At 46.5% G+C, this 14,030-nt stretch overlaps 1 protein-coding gene across 1 annotated transcript in view; it reads left to right on the plus strand.

Moving 5' to 3' along the window:
* Positions 1 to 2,568: 2,568 nt before the first annotated feature.
* The window catches only part of Sema4f (ssemaphorin 4F), a 28,831-nt gene continuing 17,369 nt past the window's right edge, over positions 2,569 to 14,030 (plus strand). Inside the window, exons 1-5 of the mRNA XM_050164967.1 lie at positions 2,569 to 2,808; positions 5,137 to 5,288; positions 6,500 to 6,559; positions 6,788 to 6,886; positions 11,587 to 11,680. Coding sequence (XP_050020924.1) covers positions 2,646 to 2,808; positions 5,137 to 5,288; positions 6,500 to 6,559; positions 6,788 to 6,886; positions 11,587 to 11,680 — 568 coding nt within the window. The 5' untranslated portion in view covers positions 2,569 to 2,645. The remainder of the gene's footprint in view (positions 2,809 to 5,136; positions 5,289 to 6,499; positions 6,560 to 6,787; positions 6,887 to 11,586; positions 11,681 to 14,030) is intronic.

The raw sequence follows: 14,030 nt of genomic DNA on the forward strand, positions 1-14,030 counted from the left end.
TTGATTCTCAGCACCTATATGGCAGCTCAGAACCATCTGTAACTCCAGTTCTACTTCTTATGGTTTCTCTGGGTACCAAGCAAGCACAGGGTATACAGATATACATGTAGGCGAATCACCCATACACATAAAATAACAAAACAAAGTAAAAATTTTTAAAAGAAGAATCGAGCTGAATGTTGGTTGAAATTGACTAAGGAGTGAATGGTAAGGCAAAAGAGTGGAAGTGCAGCATTAATTCGTCAAGAAAACTAAGAGCATAAAAGACTATGCAAACTGCACTATAATCTGAGAAGGAAGATGAGGTATGAATATTTTTGTGAGGAAGTAAGGCTCAAGATATTAATAATATGGAATGGATCAGCAGAGCCGTGGCGGTTTGAATAAGAATGGCCCCCAGAGGTTCATCTACTTGAATGCTTAGTCACCAGGGAGTGGTGCTTTTAGAAAGGTTTGGAAGGATTAGGAGGTGTAGCCTTGTTGGAGGAAGTGTGCCAATGGGGATAGGCTCTGAGGTCTCAAAAGCAGAAGCTATACCCAGGCTCCCAGCTCTCAGCTTCTGCTCCAGTGCCTACATGCATGCTGCTATTCTCCTGACCAGGATGACAATGGACTAAGCATCTGGAACTGTAAGCCACTTAAATGCTTTCTTTTATAAGAGCTGTCTTGGTCATGGTTTCTCTCTACAGCAATAGAACACTGACTAAACAAAAGCAAAAGCTTACCTCCCCCAAATTTTCAAGCTTTTACTTCCTTTTGAGCAGTAACACCATGAAGTAACGTTAGCAACACCATGAAGGAAGCAAATGAGATGAGTGGCCAGGGACTAAAGACATAACCCAGACCTCAAAGGATGGAGAGGTTTACACGCATTAATGAGACCTGGGGAGAAGAGAAAAGATTAGTAAAGGAAACTTGAAGAGGGGGTAAGAGGTAAGCTGCTAAAAGGGCGAGAGACTCGTAGTGTTAAAAAAGAAACTCCCCCCCCCAGCTCTGTGCAAACTTATATGTATATCAATAGATCAGAAGCATCCATGGCCATACATCTAGTAATTATATTTGGAAGTGTTTGTACAGGTGAAGAATTAAACAGGCGGCATATTTATAGGGCGCTTTTTACTCTCTCAGCCACGGAAGAGAGAAATAAACACACCAAATATCACCACTCGACTCCTGAACTCCCAAAGACCATGTCTTCCTTTCCTTTTTACATTTTTATTTACTTTTAGATTTAGCTTATTTGTGTGTATTAATGTTTTACCTGCATGTGTGTCTGTGCCCCACACGCACTGTGGTGCCTCAGGAAGTGATGAGTCGCTACATGGGTGCTAGAAATTGAACCTGGGTCATAACCACGGAGCCAGTTCTCCAGCCCCACAAATGTCATTTCTTAGAATTATAATTAAAATTATTCTTTTTTTTTTTTTTTGTTTTTTCGAGACAGGGTTTCTCTGTGGTTTTGGAGCCTGTCCTGGAACTAGCTCTTGTAGACCAGGCTGGTCTCGAACTCACAGAGATCCGCCTGGCTCTGCCTCCCAAGTGCTGGGATTAAAGGCGTGCGCCACCACCGCCCGGCTTCAGCGGTTATTCTTGATTTATAATTGTGTTAGTCGCTCTTTGTTGCTGTGATAAAAATCACATGACCGAAAGTGACTTATGGAAGTTTATTTTGCCTCAGGTTTCCAAAGAGAGAATCGATAACGGTGGGGGAGGCTAGTAGCAGGTGATTGGAGCAGGAAGTTGAAAAATCCATCTTCAGCTACAACCAGGAAGCAGAGAGGGCAAAGCAGAGTGAGTTGCTCCCAACTTCCTCCAGCAAGGCAGTTCCTGCTACAGTTTCAACAACCCCCCTAAACGGTGTCACAAACTGGGGATCAAGTATTCAAATACCTGAACTTATCGGGGACATGTCTCATTCAAACCACCACAATAATTATGTAACTTTTACAAATTCTTAATAATTGTTGATAACTAAATAATGTCACAATTTTGTTGTGAATTATATGGTTAATTCTTAGTATATTAACAGATGTTTACATCCATATTATTTGAAACCCAAGCGCTCTCTTTTTAAAAACTATCTTGAGAGAATGTCATATATGTGTGTGAGCAGAGGTGAAAAATCAGACTCAGACTTCAAGCTCAGCAGCAGGTGCCTTTACCTACTGAATCATCTTTCCAGCCCTTACTACCCTATCTTTGTGCGTACAGGGAACAAAGAAATTATTCTAAGAAATTTGGTGTATGCTCCAATTTACCCACATATTTTCCATAGTATCACATATATATTCCTAGTAGTACAGATATGGATATTTGGGGATTTAGAGTGACTGCAATAAACTCACGGGCTAGTAAATCTCCCTTCTTCTGGGGAAGACATGCACACCTGCACCTGATCTAGCTCCGCCTCCACCTGGGTTGAACCTCTCTTACTCGTCCCTCCTCCACTCAATCTTGATTGGTTATAAGAAGAAGCAGGTTCTCCATTGGTTCCTTCGTGAGGGGGTGGAGTAGGATTGTGTTTCATCTCGCCGCCGCAGGCCGATCTCAGCCGAGCGGATCCGAGAGGCACCGAGGCCCGCGTAGTAGCGGTACTGATCAGAGGCTACCGGACGCGCCCCACCCGGCATCAGGCGGAGCCAGAGATGCTGGCCGGAGCCGAGCGGCCCCGCCCGGGCCCCCGACCGCCTCCGACCTCGCCCTTCTCAGCGCCGCCACCGTCGCTGCTGCTGCTGCTGGCGATGCTAAGCGCCCCGGTGTGGGGCCGCGTCCCCCGCTCGGTGCCCAGAACCTCGCTGCCCATCTCTGGTAAGACGCAGGGATCCTTGTCCTCAGCCTTTGCACGAAGCCCAGCCCTTGGCAGCAGGCGCCCACACCCACCTGCCCTGCTAACCCCACCGGCAGCATCTAGGGCCCCTCTCTGCACGGTGCACACCCCTCTGAGACCAAGACTGAGACCTGTACCCTGTGACTCTCCATCATTCATCTCATCCCACCCAACTCTATCCCACCCTATCATTCCCCCAGCCTGGCCTGGCATCTCAGCTCCCAAGTCACAACCACAGTGCTCTTGAAGCTCTTTCAACAGGATGCAGCCCCACGTCCTGCAGACCTGGATACTGAAGCCCAGGGAACACCTGGGGTTTGCCCAAGGTTGTCCATTTCAGCCCTCTATTCCTCTGTTTCCCTCACCTACATCCACACCCAACACTTCATTTCCAAGCCCACGCTATTCCCTATTCTTTCTTTCATTCTAGTTGAGGTACCAGCCTTGATCCCTAACCTAGCACTTCAGTCTTTTCAACTTCTTTTCCCCGTTGTCCTTTCAAACGCCCTCCCAATGCCATCGAGACCCAGATCTTTCCACCCACTTCCTATATGGCTGACATCTCTGGTTTTATACTTCCTATCCTGTTACCAACTCGCTTTAACTTGATTTTCTGAACGTTGGCTGCTCCCCCAACCCATCCCCTACTTTGAATGCTGGAAAACACTTCAATGAGTCCATTCAAAAGTTCTTGATAAGATACAGAGAAGGGGCCTGCAGAGATGGCGCAGGTGTTAAGAGTATTTAGCCGTTTTTCCAGGATATCTGAGTTTTTGTTCCCAGCATCCATACTGGGTGGCTTACGACCAGCAGTTCCAACTCCAAGGGAACAGGACTCTGTGGTTACCTGTATGACCAAATATGCAGACAAAGATGCATATACTAATAATAGTAATAATAACAGATGATGATGAAACCTAAAAATTATATATTAAAAACAGAGGCTAGGGCTGAGGTCGTTGATGAAGGCATGGGAAAAGTCGGGGTATGTGCTAAAGTTTCAAATGGCATTCACATTTTAAATATCCTTTGCTGAGTTGGACATGAGTGTAGCATGGAGATTATTTTCTTCTCAATGAAGCCAAAACTCACAATTGGGTGACACTTAGCCCAAATGACATCTAAGGATGCCATGAGTCCCGAAGGCAAAGCTGGGACCACAGCCTCTGGAGTTTCAGTCTGTGGCAAAGCCATACCCCACAAAGAGAGTTGTGGGTGCCAGCCTTCACTCATACCCAGGAACCCAGAGAGGCTAGCTGGCAAGAGTTGGTAATACAAAAGGAGTTCTGACCATTCTGGGCGTATACTAAGCATCAGAATAGTGAGCCGGGATGAGTGTGGATGTGGAAGGATGGGAAGGGTGGGGCTCACACTGGCACGTCTAGGGATGAATGGGCCCGTAGCTGGTCTACTCTCTGGAGAGCGTCTGAGCTGATGAGGCAGCCAGAATCGCGATGTGCAGAGCTCAGGTCTCCAGAACCAGATCTTGAGCGAAGGTGATTTTATGGTATTGAACTTTAAATAGCTAAGAGTTCTTGATGCGGATAATGAGTTTCGTTTGGGTCTAAGTAGAATGCATGCTAAAGGAGGAAGGATGTGACCAATGAGACGGGTGGTATGCCCACTCATTCCCCCTGTACTCTCCCAACACCCCTGGATGGTGGTGTTTACACACGAGAAAGATGAGGCCCTCACAGGGCTCACGTGAGCACACACACAGTGGTAAGTAGAAGAATCGCATTTAAATGCAGGCTGATCTAGTTCAGAAACGCATATTCACCCCACTTTGGCTTTGGGTGAATGGGGTAAGGGGAAGCCAAGGGTGTAGGGTGAGAGAGAAAAGCCACTCCAAATGTGTTGGCCAAAGAGCGCCCACTGTGGTGGTATGCACGTTTAATCCTGGCTGCCAGGAAGCTGAGGTAGGAGTATTTGGAGTTCAAGGCCAGCTTGGGTTACATAATGAGAGTTTAGCTAAAAAGAAATAATTGAGGTGTATCAGGAAAGTATGTTTCGTATCACATTGCTTTGAATGGAGACGACAGATTCAATAGTTGTGCCATCATTTGTTTAAAGTGTTCTTTTTATAGGAAAAGCATGCCTGACTGGATCGTGCGCTAACTATTCTGGCCTCCTCAGGAAGATGGTTGGCTTGTTGGGGCTCTGTTTTCTTTCTTTCTTCTTCTTTTTAAAATCCTAGCTGGCTGTCAAATAAATAGACCTCAGAAGACAGCAAACCCCAGCCCCTATGGGGACCTTATGTTTCTGAAGGGATGGCTGATGTCACTCTCCCCCTCTTCTCTTCCAGCCAGAGGCTGACTCCTATCTCACGCGGTTTGCCGCCCCTCGCACATACAATTACTCTGCTCTCCTCGTGGACCCTGCTTCTCACACACTTTACGTCGGAGCTCGGGACAGCATCTTCGCTTTAACCCTGCCCTTCTCGGGGGAAAGACCCCGCAGGGTGAGAGATGACTGTGGGGTTGACCCAGAGTCCATAGCATTGCATTTAAAGCCATCATTCCCTGGGCTGTAGGTGGGAGAGTTTCGTAATAACTAAAGATGTAACGGAGCAGAAGGAGAGAGAGGGAGCCTACAGCGGCGTGAGTTACTTGCGGGTGGTGGGTGATGGGTGGGAGGGAAGGGCTTTTGCTGAGTGACTGTGGTTGTATGGTTAAGACCATTACTGTGTGGAGTGGAGGATGAGGCAGAGGACACCCTCTCAGGGTGTAAAGCCTTTGTCTGCCAGTCAGGGAGGGGATGATGGGAAGGGGGTCTTCCTACCTGTTTTGGCTGTGATGGGGAGACATGGTTGGGGGAGGTTTTGAGGGACGCATGATGATGGGGGAAGAGTACAAGGACATGTTTCAGGTGGCAGTGGGCAGAGGTGTCACTGGAATGGTGATTTTCCAGGGAGTTTGCAGACGGTTTTCATGATGTATTTGTCATAGCTCTAGTGCATGCCCTAACATGGGGCACAAGTATGTAAATAGGTCCTGATGGAAAATTTCCTTGGACCAGCATTGAAAGTCACGTATGTGACAAATTCTGATATATATTGTTTCCTTAAAAATGTGGTAGGAGTTTGTTTAGTAGGTGATTGCTTAGCCTGGACAGAGTCCTGCATTTGATCTCCACTACCACTTAAAGTCTTGTGTGGTGGTGTATGGTGTTTGGGTTCTGCCATCTGGAACTGGGAAGGTGGAGACAGGAGGATCAGAAGTTCAAGGTCATCCTCGGCCCTACAAAGAGTTTGAGGCCAGCCTGGGCTGCTGAGACCCTGTCTCAAAAATAAAAGCGTGGTTTTGATTTCACAGTTGATTTCGTTACTCATTAATGGGTGAGTTACTCATTAATGCAGTTTGAAAAGAAGCGCAGTAGCAGGGCGATGGTGGCGCACGCCTTTAATCCCAGCACTCGGGAGGCAGAGGCAGGCGGATCTCTGTGAGTTCGAGACCAGCCTGATCTACAGAGCTAGATCCAGGACAGGCTCCAAAGCCACAGAGAAACCCTGTCCCGAAAAACCAAAAAAAAAAAAAAAAAAAAAGAAGCACAGTGAGTGCGGAATCTTGGAAGTTTCCAGATTGTTGAGATTTGTAGAACCTTCTCTTCTTCCCTGACCTCAGTGTGCAGGGAGAAGGGAACCTGGGGAAAAGAATTCTTCTTCTTTCTCAGATTGACTGGATGGTGCCTGAGGCGCACAGACAGAACTGTAGGAAAAAAGGCAAGAAAGAGGTAGGTGTAAACCCACAGCCTTCCTGAGTGTCTGTGGGGGACCTTGGTCCAGCCCTGACTTCGGGTCATCCCGCATTGGCACTCCTGTCCTGAAGGGTCCAGGCAAGGACCCAACATCACACATCACCCGTACTTCCCCATACCACAGCTGCCTCTTAACTGTACCTGACCCAGTCCTCCCTCATCCCCACGGCTTCTGATTCTCTCTAACCGTCTCTGACCCCCCAGGACGAATGTCACAATTTTATCCAGATTCTCGCCATTGCCAATGCTTCTCACCTCCTCACTTGTGGCACCTTCGCCTTTGATCCGAAGTGCGGGGTTATTGTGAGTGACAGGGGCAGAAGGGGAGGGAGAGGGAGCCTGCAGCAGTGTGAGTTACTTGGGGGTGGTGGGTGGGAGAGTGGGAAGGGCTTTTTTGTGAGTGGCCGTGCTGGGCATGGCTAAGACAACTACTGTGTAGGATAAGTATTGGTGGGGGTTGGGGTAGAGGATGCCCTCATAGTGGACAGGAAAGGCTGCTTGTCTGTAGAGGGTAGAGTATGCTAAGTGTAAAACCATGCTGTGAGACAGGGAATGGAGTTGATCAGACCACTCCAAGAGATACTTCAGAAGCCAGACACTCGTGTTTCTTTGCCCACTAAGTGCTTTGGCCCAGCAGCGGAGCCCGACTCCTTGTTAGAACAGCACAATCTCTCTTCTCCCATAGCATGACTCCTCATCTTCTGGCATCCTCTGCCAACCCCACTCTCTACAGTGTGTGACTCTCATGACCTCTGATGTCATCACCATGTAATGTGGTCCCAGCTGGCTCTGTGCTCTTGACATTGCCTTCGGCATGAGCCACTGTGTCCACAACATTTTCTTCTAGATCTTGTTTACTGGGGAAGGCCTGTGGACTTTCCCACCCTCCACCCTGAGCAGTCTTGGTGTGATATATTGTTGATGATGTCTAGTCTAGTCACAGCTGCATGTTTGGAACTCTGACCTTTCTCTGTTAATTGTACAGTGGTCACCACTGGTCTTCTGGTCGCAGATTTGTGACTCAGTCCTGGGGTAAATAAAAAACCTCCATGTCCTTTGCACACAGTCTGTGAGCGTATTTCTTTCTTGATTCTGATCCTGAACTGCAGATATTGACTGGATGGTTCTGCAGTCTGCAGTAATACAGTGATCCGCTTGGGCCTAGGCAGTATACATCTCCAAAAGCCTCTGTTCAGGGGCACCCTCCTGTCTCTGGCTTGGGATGGATTCAGTCAGCACCCAGGGCTTTCCTCTGGGCTAGCTGGCCTTGTTGAATTCTTTCCATATGCTCTTCACAACAAAGGCGATTCTCTCACTCTGGGATGGCTTATTGGTTCTGGATGGTGTTTGAAAACCTCTGTATTCCAGCAATCAATATTGGGGGTTTAGGTCTTTACAAGTCCCAGCAGGCCCACAGGTAGCAGAGCTGTTTTTCCTAATCTGCTCAGACATAGGGATCCCAGAGGCCTGACTACCAGAGTCAGGGATTGTGCATAGTCCAGTCATCCCAGCTCGTCTCCTTTAGCTTTTCTTTCTTCCTGGGATCTCTGAGTTGGACCCCAATGGGTCCTAGTCAACATACCTAGATAGAAAATGTTCTGGCCATGCCTGGGGTTATCGGTGTGACTTGGGCCCCATCCATTCTTGAGAGATGTCAGCAATGGCGAGTGGAGTTCATCGCACGAGATCAGTGTTTTCTCTGAAGCCATCTCATGAGATGGCTCATGAGATGAGGGGCCATTCTTTGGAGGGGGAGATTAGCTCTGTTAGCCCTCCAAGCTCTATCCCAAGCCTGCTCTGTAGACATTTTGAAAACCCTCTGCTGCTTTTACCTGTCCTATTCTGCTTGACTACGTCCTTGCTTTTCCCGTAGTGCTGAACCTCCCATGCCCCAACGGATGATATTGAGGCTGTGGATAGCTGTTTCCTGAAAGCTTTGATATGGACGCAGCTCACCCACTGTGGGCATGGGGAAATCAAGGCTCTAAGGAAGCCCTGGATCTACCAGTTGTAGCAATGAGGTGCTAGCTTTCAGTTCCAGCTTCCATCATGCATTGGAAGAAGATACTTGAATGTGACTTGTTGAGGGAACTCCAGCCATTCATAGAGCAGAAACACATTAGCTTCAGTAATGATCACCAGAGAAGCAATGGCCGTTCACTCTGCTGTGGGCTTAGGTTCCTTATGTTCACAATTAAGCTTAATTTTATCACTGTATCATGGTATTCAGATATGTTTTGTTTCTATTTTATAAGCGAGGAAACTGATACTCAGAGAAATTAGATACAGCAGAGACAGAGCCAATATTTGAACCTGGGCTAGTTTAGATATGTTCTACAACCCTGTCCGTGTGTCCAGCCTGCAAACCAGGGGGCTTCATCTGGCTTCCATCTCTTGTAGCATCTGACATGGTTCATGCATCTTGGGTCCTTTATATGCCTTCTCTTTTCTTTGGACAAGCCCAAAGGGCCAACTATAACTTCACTGCTCAGGGAGAGACTTCTTATCCATCCCCAGATTTAGCTTTAGGAACTTGCCTTCACCGCAGCTGATAGAGACTGGCCGCTGTTGTGATGATGATGTAATGAAGAATCTCCACATACAAACAGAGAAAATCAGCGAGATGATCTTTCATTTTCACAGCCCAGTTCAAGGTCACTTTGAACAGAGGACAATCAGAAGCTGTTTCTTAGCGGGTGGCTCACATTCTCAAAGGTTAGAAGGTTAGATGGTAGGGTAACGGCACTAGGGAAAACTGGGAGAGGGCTAGTCCTGACGTGTTGGGTTTTAAGAAACTGACAGACTTTGTGAGAGAAAGCTCACCGGTCAGTGGAAATATGGACTCGATTTGGAGGACATGGGGCTCATTGGAGAGCTTCAGTATCAGAGGGTCTGGCCAATGGTTTAAACAGAAAGACTGGAAACAGAGGGGTGAATGGGATATTTGAATGATATGTTACAAAGACTACAGATGGATCCCAAGGATATACATGGTGGGTCTGGACAAAGAAGGAGCTAGAGAAACAAATACCAAATAGGAAAAAGGACTCTAGGAAGATACAGTCTCAAGAGCCAAGGAATGGAATATTTCAAGGAAATGAGCTGAACATGCCAACTGATACATAGAGATTGAAGTGGGTGGGGATCAGGAAAAGGCCTGTCTTTTTGGTCTTTGCAGAAAAGAAAGAGAGCAGTTTAGGGACAGAGATAGGAAAACAGTTTGTTTTCCAGAAATAATAGGTGATTTATTTTTGGAACGAAGATAATTTTGAGAAGCAGTAGAAAATAAATAGATTGGGTTAGAGTTTGTACTCCGGGCAATATAGTGGTATATTATTTGTATTTTAATAAATAAATTCAACCTGAAAACCAGAAAATCAAAGCAACCAAGCCACTAGAGAAGTCTTATCTCTACCAAAGCTGGGTGACCGTAAACTAAGCAGCAGGAGCCCCTCTCTCCTCTCATTTTATATTCCCTCTTGGGCTGGGATTAAAGGTGTGTGATTCCTTACTAGTACTGGGAATAAAGGTGACGCACTACTGGACCAACAGTGGCCTCCACCTGCATTGTTTCTGCATTGATCTTCTGTAGCCCAGGGAATCCTTGAATTCACAGAAATCCATCTGCCTCTGTGCGTAACCATTACCTGACCTCTAGTGGCTTTATCTTTGCCTCTGGTCTTCAGACAAGATTTATTTATTAAAATACAAACGATGTACCACTACAAGGCAATGACGGGTCGTGTGTGTGCACGCGTACACAGATGTGTGCAATTCTGAAAAATTGATGTGAAGTAAATATGGAGGTAAATTGGGGGTGGATCTGTTCCACATGGGGCAAAGAGTCGCTTAGGTGAGAGGGAGGAAAAGCAGCCCCAGTTGGTGCTCACTGCACTCCAGGAGGGGCGGAGCACTTTGATAGCGCAGAACCACCATCTTTCTCCTCAGACAAGGATCTTCTCATTACCACACATTTGGAGTGCTGGGGTCTTCCATTCCAATATCTTCTTCTGGAGAAGCCATCAGGTTACATCGCATTTTTACAAGACTTCTTTAAGAATTATATCAGCACACTCAAACCTTGTTTGCCATCTGCAGCAAAGAGAGGAGCAATGCGAATAGTTGGACAGTAGCAGCATTAAGCTTAGGATCTGTTTTTACTGCACACCTCTGACTAGCATCAGAACAATCAAGCTGCTGCCACCGTGGGCGTCTACTTGAGTTTGAGAGCTAGAGACAGCATGCCTGGCATGTCCATGTCATAACTTTGATCTGACGCCAACTACAGTAATGTTCCTCTGAGTCCTAGTGAAACCGTTCATTTCCACTTTTAGGTGTTAGCTTGACCCTCTCTTAGTGCTCTAGGCTGGACTAAGATCACTTGTGACTGGCCCTGATGGCAGTCTTCATCTGTCGCCTCCACCCCTTTGGAGGTCTCTGGGAGAAGACAGTACTTGCCTAGCAAGCCCTCAGAGCATCATCTGAGCTTTGGGTCATTCTTCATTGGCTTTACAGTTTCCTTCTCTGCTTGGATGTGGGACCTGACCCTGTCCTCCATGAGGAAGAATGATACTTTGTTTTCTCTAAGTTCCTGGGCTTTAGCTGGTTTCTGTGACTTCCGCTTTTCCTTGCCCTTCCTCAGAGCTCCAACCCTCAAAAGGCTGTCCCTTCCATCTCTCTGGCTCTAGCACATCCAGGTAGTTACAAACTCCAGAATTACTGAGGAGAGACCTATGACTGGCCTCGTGGTATTTTCTAGGGCTGTTCTAGGTATGCCTTCATGAGGAAGTGTGGGGGATGGGTCTGAGGGCCAAGGGGAGGAAGGCAGAGAAAAGGAGCGGGTGGAGGAACCGGGAGTAAAGTGACTGGGTATGGGGGTGAGAGTGGGGAGAAGGGGATGAATGGAAATGGTCTTTTTTTCCATTTGATCTTCTGTTTCATTCTCACCATGAACCTTCCCCATGAACCCTAAACCACCTGCCCCACCCCCTTCTGGTCTGTAGGATGTGTCCAGTTTCCAGCAGGTTGAAAGACTTGAGAGTGGCCGGGGGAAATGTCCTTTTGAGCCAGCTCAACGGTCAGCAGCTGTAATGGCTGGTGAGTGGGGAGAGACAAGAACCGGTGATTCTGGCCCTAACGACCTCCTTCCCACCCTTGCTGCTTGAATTTCTATGTCTTGTTTTCCCTTGGAATGTCTACTACACTCACGTCTCCCTTGAGCCTTTCCTGATGGCCCCTGAGTACCTGTGACTGCTCTGTGTCCCCACAGGATACGATTTCCCGCAGTCTCCTCTCCAGAGAATGTGCCCCCCCCCGCACTTGCAGTGTGATTGCTTTTTCTGTGGACCCCGTTTTCTTCTCTTACAGCATCCCCACCCCGCCCCGTTTGTAAGAGGAATTGACTGCAGTGCATATTGTAATACATCTGGAAAGAGAGCATGGTTTAGAATAGCACCGTCCAAATGATCTTTATGTGATAACCAAAATGACCTGGATCTTTGTCTGATCTGGTAGCCACTGGCTACCTTGGCTGTTAAGCCCTGGAAATGTGACTACTGCAAGGGAATGAGGAAATTTTAAATTAAGTTGAATTCAATTTGGTGTAAATGGCCCCATGCGTCTTGAGGCGATCACTTAATGTACTTCTAGAATATCTCTGCTTCGAAAACCACTGCCGATGTTTTAGGATATTCCTTTCCAGCTTAAATGTATCCACACACCGGCATACCCTTACACGCGGTTCGTCGGCTCGTCCTTTGTTCTTCAGAGGAACAAATGTTTTTCAGTTCCTTTCGTTGCCTCCTTTGAGGGAGCCACCTGCAATTGTTCAAGTGTGGACCCCGCCCAAACTTCTTTTGGAGAATGACGAAGTCATCGGCATAGAGAACAGATGCTTTTGTACTACATAACCAGTATTTTAGGGGAGGTTACCCCATGTAGACTCTCCACCATCAGAGAAAAGCCAGCTGTCTCCTCCTGACAGTGCAGAACAAGCAGGGACAGAATAGAATCTTAGGTGTACGATGTAATATTTAAACCACTCAACTTCCAGCTTGAATATAATTTTGAACTTTGCCATGTGACTTTAGTTTGTAGAACTTTCTATATGATTTTTAATGCTTTTTTTTTGTTATTTTGAGACAAAGTAACATGTAGTTCAGGCTAGCCTCAAGCTCTCTATGTAGCCAGAGGTGAGCCTGAGCTCCTGATCCTCCTGTCTCCACCTTTGAAGGCTGGAAGGAGAGGTCTGTATCCGCCTTCGTGACACTGGTGACAGAACCCAGGCGTTGTGTGTGCTAGGCAAGCCCTCTACTGACTGAGCTGTCCCCAGCCTCCAAAAGTACTTTGTGAAGACATTTTTTTAAAAGTAATTATTCCATTAGCTTGCTTGGTTATTTATTTATTTATTTATTCATCCATTTATTCATTTATTTATTTTTATGGTTCTTTGAGGCAGGGTTTTACTATGTAGCTCTGTCCTGGAACTCACTTTGTAAACCAGGCTAGCCTTGGACTCAAAGAGATTCACCTGCCTCTAGCTTCTAAGTGCTAGGGTTAAAGGTGTGTGCCACTATGCCCATCTGTGAAGACAGTTTTTAATGGCATTATACTCTTCGTCTTCTGAGAATGCTGTAAGTTGATTACATAATTTCAAGTTGTTGTTATGCTATGCTTCCTTCAAAGTTTTTAGTGTTATACATATTGCTATAGTGAGCACGTATGTGCGCATGTTTGTCCTCGGTTTTGCTCATCTCAGGATTCCTAGAAATGGATTACCACGTCAAAGGCTGTGAGATGTTATGGCTCATTAGCAGATGCTAATTGAAGTTTAGATGGGTGTACCAATTCACACCCTAAGCCAGCAGTGTATGAGGGTGTCCTTTTTCTCACATTAATTTTACCATAATATATTGTCATTTAAGAAAATCTGTGCTAATCTGGGACTGAAATTGGCACTTGGTTTTAATTTGTGTTTCTTTGACTGCCAGTGAAGTTGAACTTTTTTTTTTAATGTTAAAAGTTCTTATTTTTCTTGGGTAAATTCTCAGTTGAGATAGGGCATTAGTACTCCCAACTCACACCTTTTCCTCTGTGGGGTGTGCGTGTGTGTGTGTGTCTGTGTGAGTGTTCGTGCATGCGTGTGTGTGTGTGTGTATGTGTCTCTGTGTGCATGTGTGTATGTGTGTGTGTGTGTGCATGTGTGTGATTTCTTTGTTTTATTTTATGTTTATGAGTGCTTTGCCTACATGTATGCCAGTGAGACATGTTCATGCCTGTTGTCTTCAGAGGTCAGAAGAGGGGATCAAATCCCCTGGAACTGGAGTTATGGCTGATTGTGGGCAACCATGTGCCTGCTTAGAATTGAACCTGGGACATCTTTTTTTTTTTTTTTTTTTTTTCTTTTTCACCTTGTCCTGGCCGCGTTGGTCTCTGATAAAGACATTTC

The sequence above is a fragment of the Alexandromys fortis genome, unplaced genomic scaffold (assembly GCF_014885135.2).
Source record: "Alexandromys fortis isolate MF-2015 unplaced genomic scaffold, M_Fortis_MF-2015_v1.1 scaffold_138, whole genome shotgun sequence".
Classification (NCBI taxonomy): domain Eukaryota; kingdom Metazoa; phylum Chordata; class Mammalia; order Rodentia; family Cricetidae; genus Alexandromys; species Alexandromys fortis.